This window comes from Ylistrum balloti, unplaced genomic scaffold (genome assembly GCF_031769215.1).
Source record: "Ylistrum balloti isolate Yb309-2 unplaced genomic scaffold, AGI_CSIRO_Ybal_v1 Utg369988, whole genome shotgun sequence".
Lineage (NCBI taxonomy): Eukaryota > Metazoa > Mollusca > Bivalvia > Pectinida > Pectinidae > Ylistrum > Ylistrum balloti.
In genome coordinates, this window is record NW_026782072.1 from 703,568 (window position 1) to 719,873 (window position 16,306).

General features: G+C 35.3%; 1 protein-coding gene across 1 annotated transcript in view; it reads left to right on the plus strand.

Annotated features, from left to right (window-relative positions):
• LOC132547908 (androglobin-like) overlaps positions 1 to 16,306 on the plus strand; it is a 62,743-nt gene that overhangs the window by 14,608 nt on the left and 31,829 nt on the right. The window contains exons 2-19 of the mRNA XM_060211712.1: positions 943 to 1,045; positions 1,605 to 1,652; positions 2,571 to 2,669; positions 2,917 to 2,994; positions 5,345 to 5,563; positions 5,834 to 5,973; positions 6,583 to 6,672; positions 8,240 to 8,425; positions 9,391 to 9,523; positions 9,808 to 9,931; positions 10,703 to 10,762; positions 11,083 to 11,198; positions 11,645 to 11,822; positions 11,978 to 12,071; positions 12,403 to 12,541; positions 13,832 to 13,981; positions 15,153 to 15,279; positions 16,095 to 16,278. Of these exons, the coding sequence (XP_060067695.1) occupies positions 943 to 1,045; positions 1,605 to 1,652; positions 2,571 to 2,669; positions 2,917 to 2,994; positions 5,345 to 5,563; positions 5,834 to 5,973; positions 6,583 to 6,672; positions 8,240 to 8,425; positions 9,391 to 9,523; positions 9,808 to 9,931; positions 10,703 to 10,762; positions 11,083 to 11,198; positions 11,645 to 11,822; positions 11,978 to 12,071; positions 12,403 to 12,541; positions 13,832 to 13,981; positions 15,153 to 15,279; positions 16,095 to 16,278 (2,268 nt within the window). The remainder of the gene's footprint in view (positions 1 to 942; positions 1,046 to 1,604; positions 1,653 to 2,570; positions 2,670 to 2,916; positions 2,995 to 5,344; positions 5,564 to 5,833; positions 5,974 to 6,582; positions 6,673 to 8,239; positions 8,426 to 9,390; positions 9,524 to 9,807; positions 9,932 to 10,702; positions 10,763 to 11,082; positions 11,199 to 11,644; positions 11,823 to 11,977; positions 12,072 to 12,402; positions 12,542 to 13,831; positions 13,982 to 15,152; positions 15,280 to 16,094; positions 16,279 to 16,306) is intronic.

Consider the following 16,306-nt stretch of genomic DNA (forward strand, 5'->3'; position numbering starts at 1 on the left):
TCTAGTTAAATAGCCATGCTGTATTTATGTACTTTTTTTTTCTTCAAATGTACATAACAAATCTTTTTAAAATAAACAGTAGTAGAAAGCTTTATTATTTTCAAACTCATGTTGCCAACTTTTGTAGAAAAATATGTCTGTTAACTTTTGACATTTTGAAAATAAATCATGTTTATTAAATGTATATACAACTGAAATATCACCTTTATTATTCATTAATCTCAGCCTGAGATATGATGAAAATAACAAACACAAATGTTTATACCAGAAATACCAGAGAAGTGGCCAATGGGCCTTGATATATATACATATGTATATATTTTCCCTTTTTTCTCTTTTCTTTATTAACTTACCAGTAATCTTGTCTGGAGATCTCCTCAATCAGTTTTCAATTGACCTCTTTTGCACTTTTAGCTAGCTTTATTGCTGTGAAATGAAATGTGTTTCCCTGGACAACATTTTTTGAATCTTTTGTTTTGGTAAGGGGGTTGGGGTTATTGCCTGTTTTGTGTGTGGTTTATAAAGCATTTTGATACTGTCTAAAAACCCCTTTTACTCAGTTTTCAGCCAAATTCATTTAAACTTGGGATGCTTTATTATCTCCAACATCTAGCTCACTGTTTTGGAATTTTGATGCAGCAAGTTTTGTAAAAGGAGTTGCTCTCTATTCCTTTCAGCTTTTTTATGTTGTCTTTGAAAATCCTGTCCTTGAAATCACAAATGATTTTGTTCAAGCTTTGTAGACCTTGTTATAATGACAGAGTATTGTGCTTTAATATAGTGGTATTTTGATCATACAATACTGTTTTATTTCAATATCTGTATACATTTTAATACGGAAACAGTGTCTATGTCTTTGGCAGAAGATGGATGTATATTATGCAGTGCCATGGTACATTTGCTTTGAGATGCTAATAGTGTTATTTCCTTGTGTCATTTCAGGGCTGCATCTATAGCGGCTAGTGCTGGTGGGGCAGACTCCAAAAGGCCCAAACTGGTCATTTGGCCGGAATGGAGTGAAGTCGATGTCAATGCAGAAAAATGGGTGAGTATACTAATAGCTTGGGTATAGTGAAAAGAGATGTACTGCTGTTACGATATTGTACAAAGTTGTGTTCAGTGCATGTAGTTTGATAGCTTGTAATTAGTGTATTACTGTTTTGAAACAGCTTGTGCTAAATCATGTTGCTTTTGGCAATTGAAACATCAATGTTGATTTTTGAAAGAAAATAAATGGTTTTCCTTGCTGACAGTTTGCCTCTGGCATTAGATATTGATTAATGTATAGACTGAAAGTTACCTGATGGTGACATGTATCCATTTTGCTGGCAATTAGATACATCAGTGGCTCTTTTCTATATAGCTGTTGTTGTTGGTTATCATATTCTGTGATATTGTCTGAGTCTTTCATGTGGAATAAAATTGATTAAGAATTGAAGTCTTGATTGAATATATGGATTTTTTTTTTATACAATTCAGGAAAGGGAAGGTTTGAGTTCAAATATTTAAAAAGAAGAAGATTATGTGCTAATAAATAAGTTGCGTGTTGAAAGGTGGTAAGAGTAATGTGAATGACTAAGTGCTGATCCTTTCTATTCACATAGGATGTCGCCCACAAAGGTGGAGCCAAGGACAAGGGTAAATCTCCTGTGGTAAGTTTTTATGCCTACATAACCTTCACCCAATTGCCTTACCATTAATTAGTGTCTGCTCTTCTTGTTCAATAAGATTGGTATGTGTACACTATTTCTGTATGTAGGGTGAAGGTACTGACCTGCTGTCCTTATTGCATTATCAAAGGAGGTAGCCAAATTTTAGATCTACAACTTTTTCCTCCTTCCTCCTAGATCATCTAGCTGAACCATTCCTTATTTTTAACTCGTCAAAACATTGATCTTGGTCTCTGCAGTGATACGACAATCCAAGCAAGGAAGGTTATGGATGCTATCTGCTGACCAGAACAAACCAACATTTATAAAATTAGTTTTTTCTGCTCTCTGCTTGACACTTAAGAAGACAGCTGTAAATTTGTTAGCTGTTTGTGAATATAATGAGACCGGATGGATTGTCATTCTACTGTCTCCAGGTTATGACATTTCAGTGTGACTGCATTAGTTATAAAAGTGTCTTTAGATCATCACGTCTTGTGTTGACATCATCTTCATATGACATTGACTGTTGAAGGAACTTGAAATCCCAAACAAACCAAAATATCCTTTAATAGTTCTGATATGAAGTTGAAATGAATATCAATTCTAAAAATGTTTTGAACTTTAAATTGTAAATATGTCTAAGAGAAGCATGTAGTTTTAAAATTGTCAAAATATTGATGAACTTGAATACCGATACACCTCTGTTTTTACCCCTATGGCTACTTATTTAGCTAGATACTAGATGTTCTGTGACCATTAAACAGTATGTGAGATCATATCTAAAGTGTTGTTATAGTTTAATGACAGGTTTTTTATATACATCTTTACATTCATTTTGTTTCAATGCAGCCCATCCCCCAATGCCCCACCCAATGAATGTAGATGAAAGTCTATATCTATTTATCTATGTGTTGGCAGGCCACACACCTGTACGAGGATCCTGATGGACGGATTGACATGCCACCGTCCCTCAAGACTCACTACTGGAAACGCCCTTGTGACTACATAACAGAAAAGGTAATTTTTTTTTTTAATTGAAAGGTATACTTTATTTATAGATATTGGCAGATAATTCATGTATCTTAATAGAAAATAGAGATCTTTTGAAGGGATTTAATTTTTAGATCTTGTTCCATTTGCAATTATTCCTCTTTGGGGGAAAAACAATTCTCTTACCATATATCACTTTGTTTTCACCTGTATGAAGAAATGTACTCAAATATCTGGTGGTACTAATCTATGAACCTTGTATTTGCTGTTACAGACACCAGTGGTAGTGGACCAGGACTGCCTGGGAGACTTTGATCTCATCAAAGCTAATGAACATCTTCACCACAGTGAGGTTAGTGTTCCAATCTGTTCATCAGTTTCCCAGCAAATTAAGCTTGTTTATCCCTATCCTGGTCAACTGAATTACAATAATATCCTTATCAAAGAACAAAGCTAGGAAAAAGAAATAGTCTCCTTGTTTGTCAGGAGATTTCACAAGTGAAGCATGAGTTCTTTAGCTTACTTCAGCCTACCATAGCTTGTATAATTCCTGGTTGACCTATCCTTGTAATGTACAGCAGCATCTAACCACAGTAGCTTTAGACTGTTTCCTTTGGTCACCCTGTGACCTAGCTAAGACCCCCAACAAACACATGCTGCAAAGCTTAGTTGAGACAATGGGGTATGCACTGTCTTATTGTCAAATGTAAGCCTCTTACCATCTTACTCTCAGTTCTCTGTGATGTTCATGTCATAAGGTGCTTTCTCCTGCTGTACATGGATTATTGATAACAGTTAGACATCATTATAATCTAGGATAACAGGTCTCGATATTTGTATGTCTATACACAGACAGGCAAAGAACACAACATGCCGGGTACATTTGATCCTCTAGGTCAGATATACTAAACTTTAGATGACAAGATATCTTTCTTCAGCTGGGATACTTCCTAAGGTAGAATAAATATATATGTCTGTATCTTAACAAGTATGTAACAGGTGTTTTCATTGTTAAGTTACATATTTATGTCTTTATCGCATAGAGTATGTTAAAGGTGTGTCATTATAAGGTAGATATTTATGTCTTTGTCTTAGCAAGTATGTTAAAGGTGTGTCATTATAACGTAGATATTTATGTCTTTATCTCAACAAGTATGTCAAAGGTGTGTCATTATAACGTAGATATTTATGTCTTTATCTCAACAAATATGTCAAAGGTGTGTCATTATAACATAGATATTTATGTCTTTATCTCAACAAATATGTCAAAGGTGTGTCATTATAACATAGATATTTATGTCTTTATCTCAACAAGTATGTCAAAGGTGTGTCATTATGACATAGATATTTATGTCTTTATCTCAACAAATATGTCAAAGGTGTGTCATTATAACGTAGATATTTATGTCTTTATTTCAACAAATATGTCAAAGGTGTGTCATTATAACATAGATATTTATGTCTTTATCTCAACAAATATGTCAAAGGTGTGTCATTGTAAGGTAGATGATTGTCTTTATCTCAAGAGGTATGTCAAAGGTATTTTTATTTTAAGGTCGTTATTCACGTCTTTATATGAAGTGTTATGTCGAAGGTGTGTCATTGTAAGGTAGATATTTATGACTAAACTGCAATGATTAATGTTCCTTCAAGTTATAATGACCCTCAATAGAGTAGTTTGTTGGTTTAGTTGACCAGTTTGTCGGGTCATTGTGTATCGTTAAATATACAGCCACAATTAGCGTTTTGCTAGAGATTGAATGCCATTGATTTTCTATGACCATTAATCAGCAGGTAGCGACTGTATTGATCAGTTGAGCCTGCGTGTTGTGGCTGTACAGCCAGTCGTTCAGGTGCCTGGCTGTATCCAATGATCATTACTGGCTTTAGTTTGACAGTAATGGCAACAGTTTTCTCTTGATAACAAGTCAACGGTAAAACTGGATTTTCCTCACTTTGTTATTAATGTTAGCAGGTGCTTGTCAAATCCTATTTGCACATCACAGTGTTTCTTATAACTTTATTTTCTCAATCTCTGCTGAGATAATTTGTTAGAAATCAATATTTGGATTATGTAGTAAATGTCTGTGAACTTTTGCATCCAATATATCAAAATCCCTGTGAAAGAAAACAATATCGAGACACAAAACCCAGAAGAAAATTTATTTGTCAACAGATCAAATGTGATTTAAAACAGTTAAATGTACTTGTGTTAACTTGAAAGGTGTTGTAAGTGAAAGTATTGAAAAAAGATTTGTGGAGATCTACTGTATCTCTGTGTCATTATGAACCAAGAAGATGTTGGCAGTATCTTTACAGACTGCAGACTTTCTGTAAAGTGTTTCTGTGATTCTATTAGTCTGAGTTGTCAGGATTTTCTTTGAATATTGCTAAATGTAAAGCTGATTTCATTATTGAATACCAAAACTTCAATGTAGAAACAGTCAATCATAGAGAATTAGAAATCTGGTAGAATTACTTGTTAAGTTTCAGTGTTACACGACAGAGTTAGGAAGGGAGATGTCTGTCTCAACTAATAATTATCTTCTATTTTGCAACTTTCCTATTGGAGATTGTTACTTTGTGGTACCATGTAGTCTCACTGATTATTTTTTCACCTATCACTGAACTTGACATTTCTGCTGAATGTCTGTATTTAGTTGAGTATAACACTTACCAGCATCTGTTTGTTTGTCATCCAGTTGATGAGATTCATCATTAGTCAGATCACATTTCTGTGGGAGACTAGTGCAGTTCAAAACCCTCCCCCGGAACAGGCTGACCCCTCAGTTCCGTATGAAGAGATTTCCCACTCCTGGCGGCCCTGGGAACACATATATGCTGTCAATAAGGTGGTGAAGGGGCCACACATACCACCATACAACTCGTATGGCAAGTATGCTGTGCGGCTGTACTGGATGGTGAGTATAAATAAGTGCCTTACATTTTCTTTTGTAAACTGAAATTCATGTCTCACTTTAATTTCTTAATTCATTTCAATGTTATTGAAAAGAAATACCTATGTCAATTTCATTTAGGTGTTTTATCATTTGAAATTGATTACAGACTTTACATTTCTAAAAAGATAAAAGTTTAATTGATATGGCTAGCAATAAGTAAAGACAACAATTTTCAGTACAAAATATACCTGCTAAGTCTGGAGGACACTGACTCTAAAATAACTTTGTTAGGGTGTGTGGAGAAAAATCCTCATTGATGATCAGATACCTGTTGACGAGAACGAAAACCTCCTACTGCCTGCAACTACAAACCAACACGAACTCTGGCCATTACTTCTCACAAAGGCCCTCATCAAGGTGGCCTCTCTCGAGTACGTACTGTATTAGGCAGCTTTTGAAGCAAGCCAAATCGGTTTTATTGGTCTTCTGGGAACTCTAACAAGATTAACAATTCTGAATGTGCATCTCCTCTAATCACTACTGTACACTGGAATATGAATTTCCATACTTTTATATAAAAAAGTCTTTTACCAATGATAATATTTTTTACTTCGATGTTTGACTTGCTTCAGTATATAAAAAAAAACTAAGGGAACAAAACAAATATTAAAGAAATGATTTCACTTGATTTTGTGCTGTGGTAGAATATGTAATGGAATAATGCTGGGAAAATTGATCTTTGAATATAACACTAACACCAGGTTATTATGTTGCCAACATTTTTGAATCTCAAGTTATATATTCCACCAAAGTTTACAAACAGGTATCAATATACTCTCAATTTAACCCCTGACATTATGTGATTATGTTTCAAGATCTCTGATATTTGAATAAACAGATTGATGTTTCCCTGTAGCTGTAATAGTATTGTTCTGTAATAATACCTGGTAATCAATTAATATGTCAGTGTTTTATCATAGACTGTAATTATGTAAACCTCCTCCTTGTACAAATGAACACTCTGTTATTGTTGTACATAGTTACACTGGAGGCAGCCCTAGCAGTGAGTTTGGAGACTGCAGTATCATACAATGTCTGACAGGCTGGATACCAGAATCCATCCCCCTCCAGTAAGTATTAACTCTGTTTATGAAGATATATACCACTGTCCACACTGGACAATGCTGAACCTGTACACAGATACCCTGGGTGATTTGTGATTTCTCTGTGATGGCCAAACAGCTCATTTAAACCTGCAGAATAATTTTTGATACTGTTAACGTTTAATACAATCTGAAAAAAATAACCAAAGGTATTTTCTTTTGATACAGATCATTTTTAGGAATATTTAACTCTAGTTTGTGTCTGGTCCACAGAGAGACATAGTGAACTATTGATTCCTGTGTTAATTGCTAGTCCATGGGCTTGGTTTTCCTGTTTTCAATGAACTTTCAGAGAGAACGCTGTTATCAATAGCCATGATATGCTCTCTGTGCCCAGACCATAACACAACAGTTGTATGGCCATCTTACACACTTATACTTCAAATAACAATTACAGCAAATCTATTTTTCTGTCTATAAAGTAATTTTCAATTTTCTAGAATTTAACCATTAACATCACTTTGGCAATAATTTCAACCTTTTTATTTTCCATTGATTTCACTTCAATCTTCATTTATGAAATAGATGTGATTATGCTATGTAAAAGCAAGAGGACTGCTTCAATATTCTATAGATGTGATATATTAGTGTTGTGGTGTCTCCCATATATTTACCTATATTAAATGTTTGTGTTGGTCCAGAACATTAATATTCTCTTCACTAATGTTGGTCAGCTTTGTCATTGTGTCAAGACTTTCTGGGCCACGGCTGCTTACTTCATTCAGGTGACTTTGTATTGTTTCCTTTATACTGGTCACTTCCATATGAGATAAATTTGATAAGTTATTCCTATAAAATAAGATAAAACTCAATGAAAGTCTCTCAAATAGACGTTCAGATAAAAATAAGTCATATAAAAAATCAGATGGGTAAATATAGCAAATTACAAATTGTCAGGGGACCTCCCAAATGTTTTAATTCTACAAAAGCATTGTCAAAAATTATAGATTCTATTACTGATGTACATATATTACTATAAACAATTAAGTTCATACCTGCCACCTTTCTGGAGATAGGCAGATTTTCCCAGATATTCATACTGTCCCTTGGAATTTCCCCAGGAGGTTTTTCTCACAGAATTTACAATGTATATCCTGTTTTATTGTTTGTCAAAATTAAATATTAAGCACACTCTCGTATTTTGGGATTCACATATCAATGTTGTTCACAATCTTTTCTCCAGTTTTGAATCTATTGACTTTTTTTGAATGATACAATAATTACTGAAGTGACTCAGTATTAATCAGTAATAAAAGAGGTGAGAAAATACCTCTCCATAAATCAGTTATCAGGTTATATCACAGTAAGGTATTTTATGATAGTAGTTAGTTATTGGGTTATGCCACAGATATCTGGTAGTTATAAGTTATAAGTAGTTGATAGTAGAACAGACGTGGCCTCAGTCTATTCATTGTTTCTCCATCATTAACCAGCACTCTCTGATTTTGCTTGTCACAGCTGACCAGAGCCTCATTGGCTTGTGTGGTCAGTATTTGTGTTTTCTTGCATGCTGACCACTCGTCTACTCACACAGGGGTTTCCTGGCCACACCCCTTCCTCCTCCCGTCAACCCTCTGGGGGCAGGCTGCGCCTCACCGTTAGTGTCCGCTAGCCAGGTGCTTGATAAATATTTCCAGCTAAGCTCCACGCCACGCTCTGAGGAAGGGAGTACAACAGCTCCTAGGGTAAAGAGCTCAAAGTCCACCTCACATGATCTCAGGCAAGGATCTCATTGGAGTAGCGTGTGTTTAGCCAGGCGTGTAGTGTGGGCTATTGGGTGTGATGCCTATTTGTGGTGGTAGTGTTTTATACAGAATACTTGTATATTTTTTGCAGATAAAATATTGGTGATGATGTGAATACAATCTTGTGACTAAAATACCTTAGATAACTTTGTTGACTTCTAATGACAGATGATTTTTACTATTAATACTTTTGAAAATCAGATTTTTGAAATTTTGAAATAATATTCGGGTCCTGATTTGCCTTGACTGTTAATAACTAATTCTGTGAATTTTGATTGCTGCTTTGCCTTATTATCTGAGTGGGTTTATAGTCTATATAATATTTACCAAAGTACATGAATTCAAAGGTTATTACCACATAATGTGAACAAATTCAATGGTTCATCAAAATCAACACACAGAGAAATGTTCCAAGTATGGTGTTGAGTTCTTAAAGTACAAATTATTAGCGGTTGATATTCATTATAATTTCTCAGACATTGTTATAATCTTTAAGTGCTACTCTTATCTTGCCTGACATTAATTTTGATGTTGTCACTAATAAGCATGATGATTGCAATAACCATATTTACCAGTATGTTGTCCATTATAATCTCTGTTGTAAATCTTCATTTCAAGATTCCAAATATGTAAGTGATTGTAACCATGGTCTTTTTTTGTCAGTTTAATTCATTTTAGTTTTTACTTTATTTTACTTTCAATATATACATTTCTCTGTAGCTAAGTATGATATGTAAATAATGTTCTGCCTCAACTTATTCTGTGTCAACAAACATCTCCATACTTGACTTACCATTAACATTTTTACAATAATATGTATAACCGTTTGTCATGCTGCGGGCAGCTGCTTTCAATGGCCCTTCTTTGATATGAACCACAGTTCTGGATTTGTTTTCAAGATGTCACAGAAAATGTTTGAATATTGTTTTGCCCCTTGTAGGTATGGACATATTCATGAGGTATGGGAGCTGTTGAAGGGCTCCCTGCCTGAGTGGAAACTTCCCCTCCAGGAGTGGGAGAAAGCCTTGCTGGAACAGCAGGAAGCTGAGAAAAAAGAGGAGTCCGCTCCATCAGTATGTAATCATTGTTATCTAAGGTTTACATCCAGATACTATACAGACTTTCACAAAGAATCTTTATTGTAATATTTCTTTTTCATGAAGAATAAAGTCTATGTTAGTCAGCACAATTAGGAAAATTTAGAAAAAAATCTTATATATTTTAAAAGTAATTATTATAACTAAGAAAAAATGTTGATTTTACAAGTTAAAAGTCTACATTGTAATGTGATAGAAATAAAAATGTGTGTTGGTTAAGTGTGTTTACAACTATAACCTGACTAACAACATTGTTTAAGGAAGCAGCAAAGGATGACAAATCGGAGAAAGAGTCTGCCAGTAAGGAGGGCAAGACAGAGAAAGCTGATTCCAAATCTGGCAAGGATGGTGGCAAAGACAAGGGAAAGGATGCAAAGGACAAAGGTATATATCTCTAAAGGAAAAAGAATGTTATCTGGAGAGTGATCTAGACTGGGTTAAGGGAAATAGGATGGTAGCTGGGAAGGTGATCTAGACTGGGTAAAGGGAAATAGGATGGTAGCTGGGAAGGTGATGTAGGCTGGGTTAAGGGAAATAGGATGGTAGCTGGGAAGGCGATCTAGACTGGGTTAAGGGAAATAGGATGGTAGCTGGGAAGGCGATCTAGACTGGGTTAAGGGAAATAGGATGGTAGCTGGGAAGGTGATCTAGGCTGGGTTAAGGGAAATAGGATGGTAGCTGGGAAGGTGATCTAGGCTGGGTAAAGGGAAATAGGATGGTAGCTGGGAAGGTGATCTAGACTGGGTTAAGGGAAATAGGATGGTAGCTGGGAAGGTGATCTAGGCTGGGTTAAGGGAAATAGGATGGTAGCTGGGAAGGTGATGTAGGCTGGGTAAAGGGAAATAGGATGGTAGCTGGGAAGGTGAACTAGGCTGGGTAAAGGGAAACAGGATGGCAGCTGGGAAGGTGATCTAGGCTGGGTAAAGAGAATGTTAGTAATGAAGTGGGAAATAATGGATGGCTCACAAACCTTTGTTTTTATGTCCTTATTTATCAGTGTTACTATAGTTTAGAGAATGTTTAGCACTGTGTAGAAAGTAAGTCTCACTTAATTAACACAAATATACATGCATATGTATGTTAAATAACTTTGTATGATATTAGGCTAAATTGATCTGTGTAGGAAGTTTAATCTTTAATGTATCTTTTTTTCAGACAAAGGAGGAAAGGATAAAGACAAAGGTGGGAAAGACAAAGACAAGGGAGGAAAAGACAGTAAGTATGGTCCTAACATGTTCTGATTGTACTAAACCTAGGTATCTAAGGTAACCTCACTGGAAAGCTTACAGTGTTGGTTGGTGCTGTATGGGAAACGTATTGGCTGTTTTGGGAAGGGAAGGTTGTATGGGGGCTTTGGAAGATTCTATGGGAAGAGGAGAGGCTTTGGAGGTCTGTAAGGGGGAAAGTGGGACAGGGGAAGGCTGATTGGTGGAGAGTAGGCTTTGTAGGTAAGGGAGGAGCAGTTCAAGGCTTTATGGAGGAATAAAGTGGAACTACAATTTTTGACTAATAGGTCTATGTGTTGTGTTTTTCAGAGGAAAAGTCTACACTTGATGATGTACCTGTTCCAGAAAAGCCTGAAGTTGTAGTGTATGCTACTTATTTGAGCACCCCAAAATTCCCAGTCAAAGTCTCTGTTCTTGGGGAAATGGTATGTATTCTGACTGGAAGTAAAGTTAATTTGCTCACAAATTTTTCCAAAAAAATGTGCACATATCACTTCAGCGAGTGCTTGTATATGGCATCTTATACTAAGCCAAGGGGGACAACTCATATCCACTTACTGAAGGTAGATGGCTCTGAGGATGGCATACCTAGTATGGCGAAACATGTCAACAATTAAATTCTACTTGTAATCTGCCTAAGGTGTTGTCTGGTGCTGTCTACAACGTATTTAAGGTAGAGAGGTTGACAAATAACAGGACAATCATAGCATTTTCTGAAGTTTCTACTTTAACTGCAATAGATGTAGATGGGCATATCATCCAGCATTGACTTATTGCCAAATCACTATGGTTACAACAATATCTAACCCTCATGTATCTTTTTTATATACTTACCTGTGAATGTATTTGTTTTGATGTAATTTACTACCAGGCTGATGCCAGTGAGAAGCTGAGACAGAATGGCCTTTCTCACCTGTACCCACACCCTGTGTGTATCACCCAAACAAGGTCCTGCCCCCTGGAGCCCCCACCCCCTCCAGAGAAAATACCAGCATGGAAATTAATCAGACCCAAAAAGAAAAAGAAGACACCTTCAGATGAACCAGTTTGTAAGTTGTTCTTTAGTTGTAATTTTTCTGCTGAACATATATTTTCATACTTACTTATTGTTTGCTAATCAGAAATATAATGAACATTAAGAAAAATGAAATAAGTTTATCTATGTGTGTATATATATATATATATGAATGTTATATGTTGATAGCCACACCGGAGCCACCCAAACCAATCCAGTGTATTGAGATTACCTCATCATTCTTAAACTACAAAGTCAGTCCTGTACCTATACCCACTGAGACGTAAGTAAACCTATCTATATATTACATTAAACCTTTTGTTAAATATATCTGTATTTGTGTTTATGTATTATTTTTGTTGTTTTCAAATAATATACAGCCTTAAAAAACAAGAACAGTAACCAAGTCTTCAGGACTGAGGGGAACATGTTCCATTAACTTCCAATGCTTATTGTAACCAAAACTGAAAATTGATACATATTAGAATGTCTGTTTCCTATATAAGGTCCACACAGCATACATCATTGTAACCTGTGATTAGATTGTAAAACAAAACATATTACATTGTATCTTGTTTATATCTAATTTCAATTAAAAAATTTTATGTACAAAGGCATCGGCCAAATTCCTCATTAGAGCGAGGAGGTACACGGTCACGACCCAAGTCTACATCAATAGAGGAGACTGATGAGAATGCTCCTGATACAGTTAAAATGGAGGGAGAATTAGTGAATGAACCACCACAGGCAGAGGTAGGCAGGTTTATATATTACTAGTATAGGTTTTACTAATGGTGCTCTGTAAACCTGTACTGGTGTGGCTAGTCTTAGATACAGAACAGCTGGTTCCAACCATGCTAGTCCTAACAAAACCAAAAAATTAATATAATCAATGAATCAACTTAATCAAAAACAACAAATTTGGGTAACTTATGTGTATTTGATTTAAACAGAAAAACATACTCATGGTAATAATTATTGCTGAAATTATTGGAAAAGTGTAGTGTGTCAGACGGGGGCACTTCAGGGAGACATTTTTATGTGGCCAGTCATTACCAGTGCTGGGTCTATACTAGCATGGATGTTGGAGGAAGTTATCTTTGTTTTCATTCTACATAATTCTGATTTGTTCTTATTGTGTTTTTGTTGAGTGATTCATCATCATAAAGAAGATTCTCCTAAATTTTGGGGAAATTAACAACATTGAATTTTTAACAATTTCATTACCTATGTAGTCTGGTACCAGAACATTTGACCATTTATGGAGATTAAAATATGACAGTTAAAGAACTGGATTAATGTTTATGGAAGACTTAACGATATTTGAATATCAAGATAATTTTGTTTATTTGATGAAAATTCATCTTATCACTAGTGCTGATGTGATATTTATCTTGGACTTACCAAAACGGTGATTTCTGTTTTCTTTTTCCTTGAGTATCACTAGACATTTCATAAATATTACAGGATTGTTTTTCTAATGAAAAGAATTTAAATGTTAAGGAAATAATAAAAAGCAATTTTTTGATTGGTCAAAACTTATGAATCTTAATCAGATTACTAATTTCTTAGGCTTCACCAATGAAAATGTAATAAAAGGTGTACTGCTTGATGTGATGGTTGATTGTTTATCTGTAATTACATTAATGGTTAATTGTATAAGTACATAAATTTAATTGTTAATTGTGTATCTTTAATGGCATTAATTTAATGGTTTAAGGTTTATCTGTAATTACATTCATGGTTAATTGTGTATCTTTAATAGCATTAATTTAATGGTTTAAGGTTTATCTGTAATTTTCTGATGTTGGTGTTGAGTTTGTTTTGTTTTTAAGTTGTATTTGGTAACTAACATTTGAAATAATTTGTTTGCTGAATTTGCTTTTTAAAAAATAATCATTCTAGATATATATAGATTAGAGCTGTAGAATCAGCTAGGAGTACATAGCAATAAAGGCTGTACCGCCCTCTACTGGGTCATTCCCACTTTGACAACTAGTCATTATGACCTAGCTTTTCTGACCTTGACCTTGTTTAAATAAGGAGACAGTAGAACAACCTGAGCCAGAAAAAGAAGTTAAGCCTGAAACAAAGCCGTCTAGTCCAGGGCCTCGTACCGGGAGACGCAAGTCTTCTGCAACCAAGAAAGATACCAAAGAAATACAAGAAGGAGGCAAAATGGTCAGTCGTGAGGTAGGTCAGGGGTCAAACACAAGGTCACTGGGTCAAGCCTTTACATACTACCACCAGAAAACCTTCCTATCATTCAGAGATCAGAAGTTTGCCCAACTCCAAATCTAAGGTATTAGATGCAGAGTAACATTAACCTTGGTATCTCAGGCCTACCCGTAGCTTTTTTGAACCTAGTATGTCATTGAAGAATAAAAGTGAATGAGGAAAAAAAAAACTTAAGTATTGAAGATATTAAAGATGTCAGCTCTGCCTCCACTTCATTATATACTACATGTCAAAAATGTAATTTTAGGTTGCCTTTCTGCTGTTACTAGTCCTGCTCTTTCAAGGATCTGTTAAAGATATGCAAGGTCCAAAACTAAATAATTGAAAGGAACTGAAAATTCAATAGTGAATTGAATCGGTACGTTCATAAAAGAAAAGAGAAAATGAAAGTGATTAGATGTTCACATAAATTATAAAGATTGAAATTTAGAATTAAAACAAACTCTAAAACAATTAACTGTTTAATATCTTTTCATGGAGGTAGTTTTGATATAAAGGTCTTCATGCATTAGGATTTTTAGGAATGAAAAACAAGAGAGCCTTGCATTATCAAAAAAAGGTTTTGGGAATCGGGCCTGAGAAACCAGGAATAGAATTTTGCATGATTTAGGTTTGCCAGGCTTTTTAAAGTTTGCCCCACCTATACAAAACAACTGGAGAATATTCCTACCGTTCATTCTACATGATTACATGATGATGTAAAATAAATTTCAATGAGATAGCCATGGTATTTGTTACCATAGTAACCATTGTATGTGTAGTTAAATCTCAGCTATAATATAAATTGATTAGATGTTTTAGAGAAAGTTTGATTGAATGGTGTTAACTTTGGTGAAATTGCAAGCTTCTAATAATACAAACTGGTTGTTTGATACTAGTGTTACTAACATCTTTACAATATAAACCTGGCAAGGAAATTTGTGGAATGTTACTTTAGTAAGGAATTCAAGGTAAAAGTCATTTCCTTTATTGATGTAAAGCTTACAATTATGATAATTAATAGATTATAGCATAGCTGAACTTTGTTGTAATGTGTGAAATTTGTCCTGTTGTTTAGTATGTCATGTTTTGACAGTGCTTTATTCGTGGGCTATCCCTTATTGACATGTTTTCCACATCCCTCTAGTCTTCACCTAAGCTTCCCAGGAAAAGTGGCAGTGCTGATAGATCCACTAAGCCAGAACGAGGCAAGAGTGCAGGAAGGTCAGACTCCAGGTCAAGTAAGAAAGAAGATGACAAGGATAAACTCAAAGGTATGTTGTAAATAAACATTAACACTATCGCAGTGATTTCATTTTTCTTTCTGTTCATACACCCATATCATTTCCCTATCTCGTCTTACACCTACTCATTTCCCTATCTCGTCTTACACCTACTCATTTCCCTATCTCGTCTTACACCTACTCGTTTCCCTATCTCGTCTTACACCTACTCGTTTCCCTATCTCGTCTTACACCTACTCGTTTCCCTATCTCGTCTTACACCTACTCGTTTCCCTATCTCGTCTTACACCTACTCATTTCCCTATCTCGTCTTTCACCTACTCGTTTCCCTATCTCGTCTTACACCTACTCGTTTCCCTATCTCGTCTTACACCTACTCGTTTCCCTATCTCGTCTTACACCTACTCATTTCCCTACCTCGTCTTACACCTACTCATTTCCCTATCTCGTCTTACACCTACTCATTTCCCTATCTCGTCTTACACCTACTCATTTCCCTATCTCGTCTTACACCTACTCATTTCCCTATCTATTAATACACCCATCTTATTTTCCTTTCTGTTCATACATCCATCTACCTGTTAATACTTTCCTTAGACCCTGTAATTAAACCAGTGTTTCAGTCTATGATAATTTTGAAATACTGACCTTCCTATTTGTTGTTTTCCTTTGCTTTTATTTAACATAAGTCTCATAGGTCTAGTTGTGGTGAAATCATATCACTGACAAAAAGTCTTCTTCATAGTTAAGTCCATTTTCATCAAAGCATGAGAAGGGTATGGGTATTTAATTAACATTCTACAAACATTATATTAGATATCATATGTACGTAACTGTTTTTCTAGGAGCCTTACAGCAAGCTGACTCTGGATTGGCACCTCCTCCTCCTCCAACAGAGCCAGAGGAACCAGTCCTGGATGGAGAGGAGGGACAGGAACAGCCAATCACTGAGGATGGAAAGACAGAGGAGGAAGAGGCAAAACCAAAGAAAGTTTGGATGGATTTTGAGGAATTCTGCAAGTGCTTCAAGTATGTAATTTTCTGATGTTTTATAATT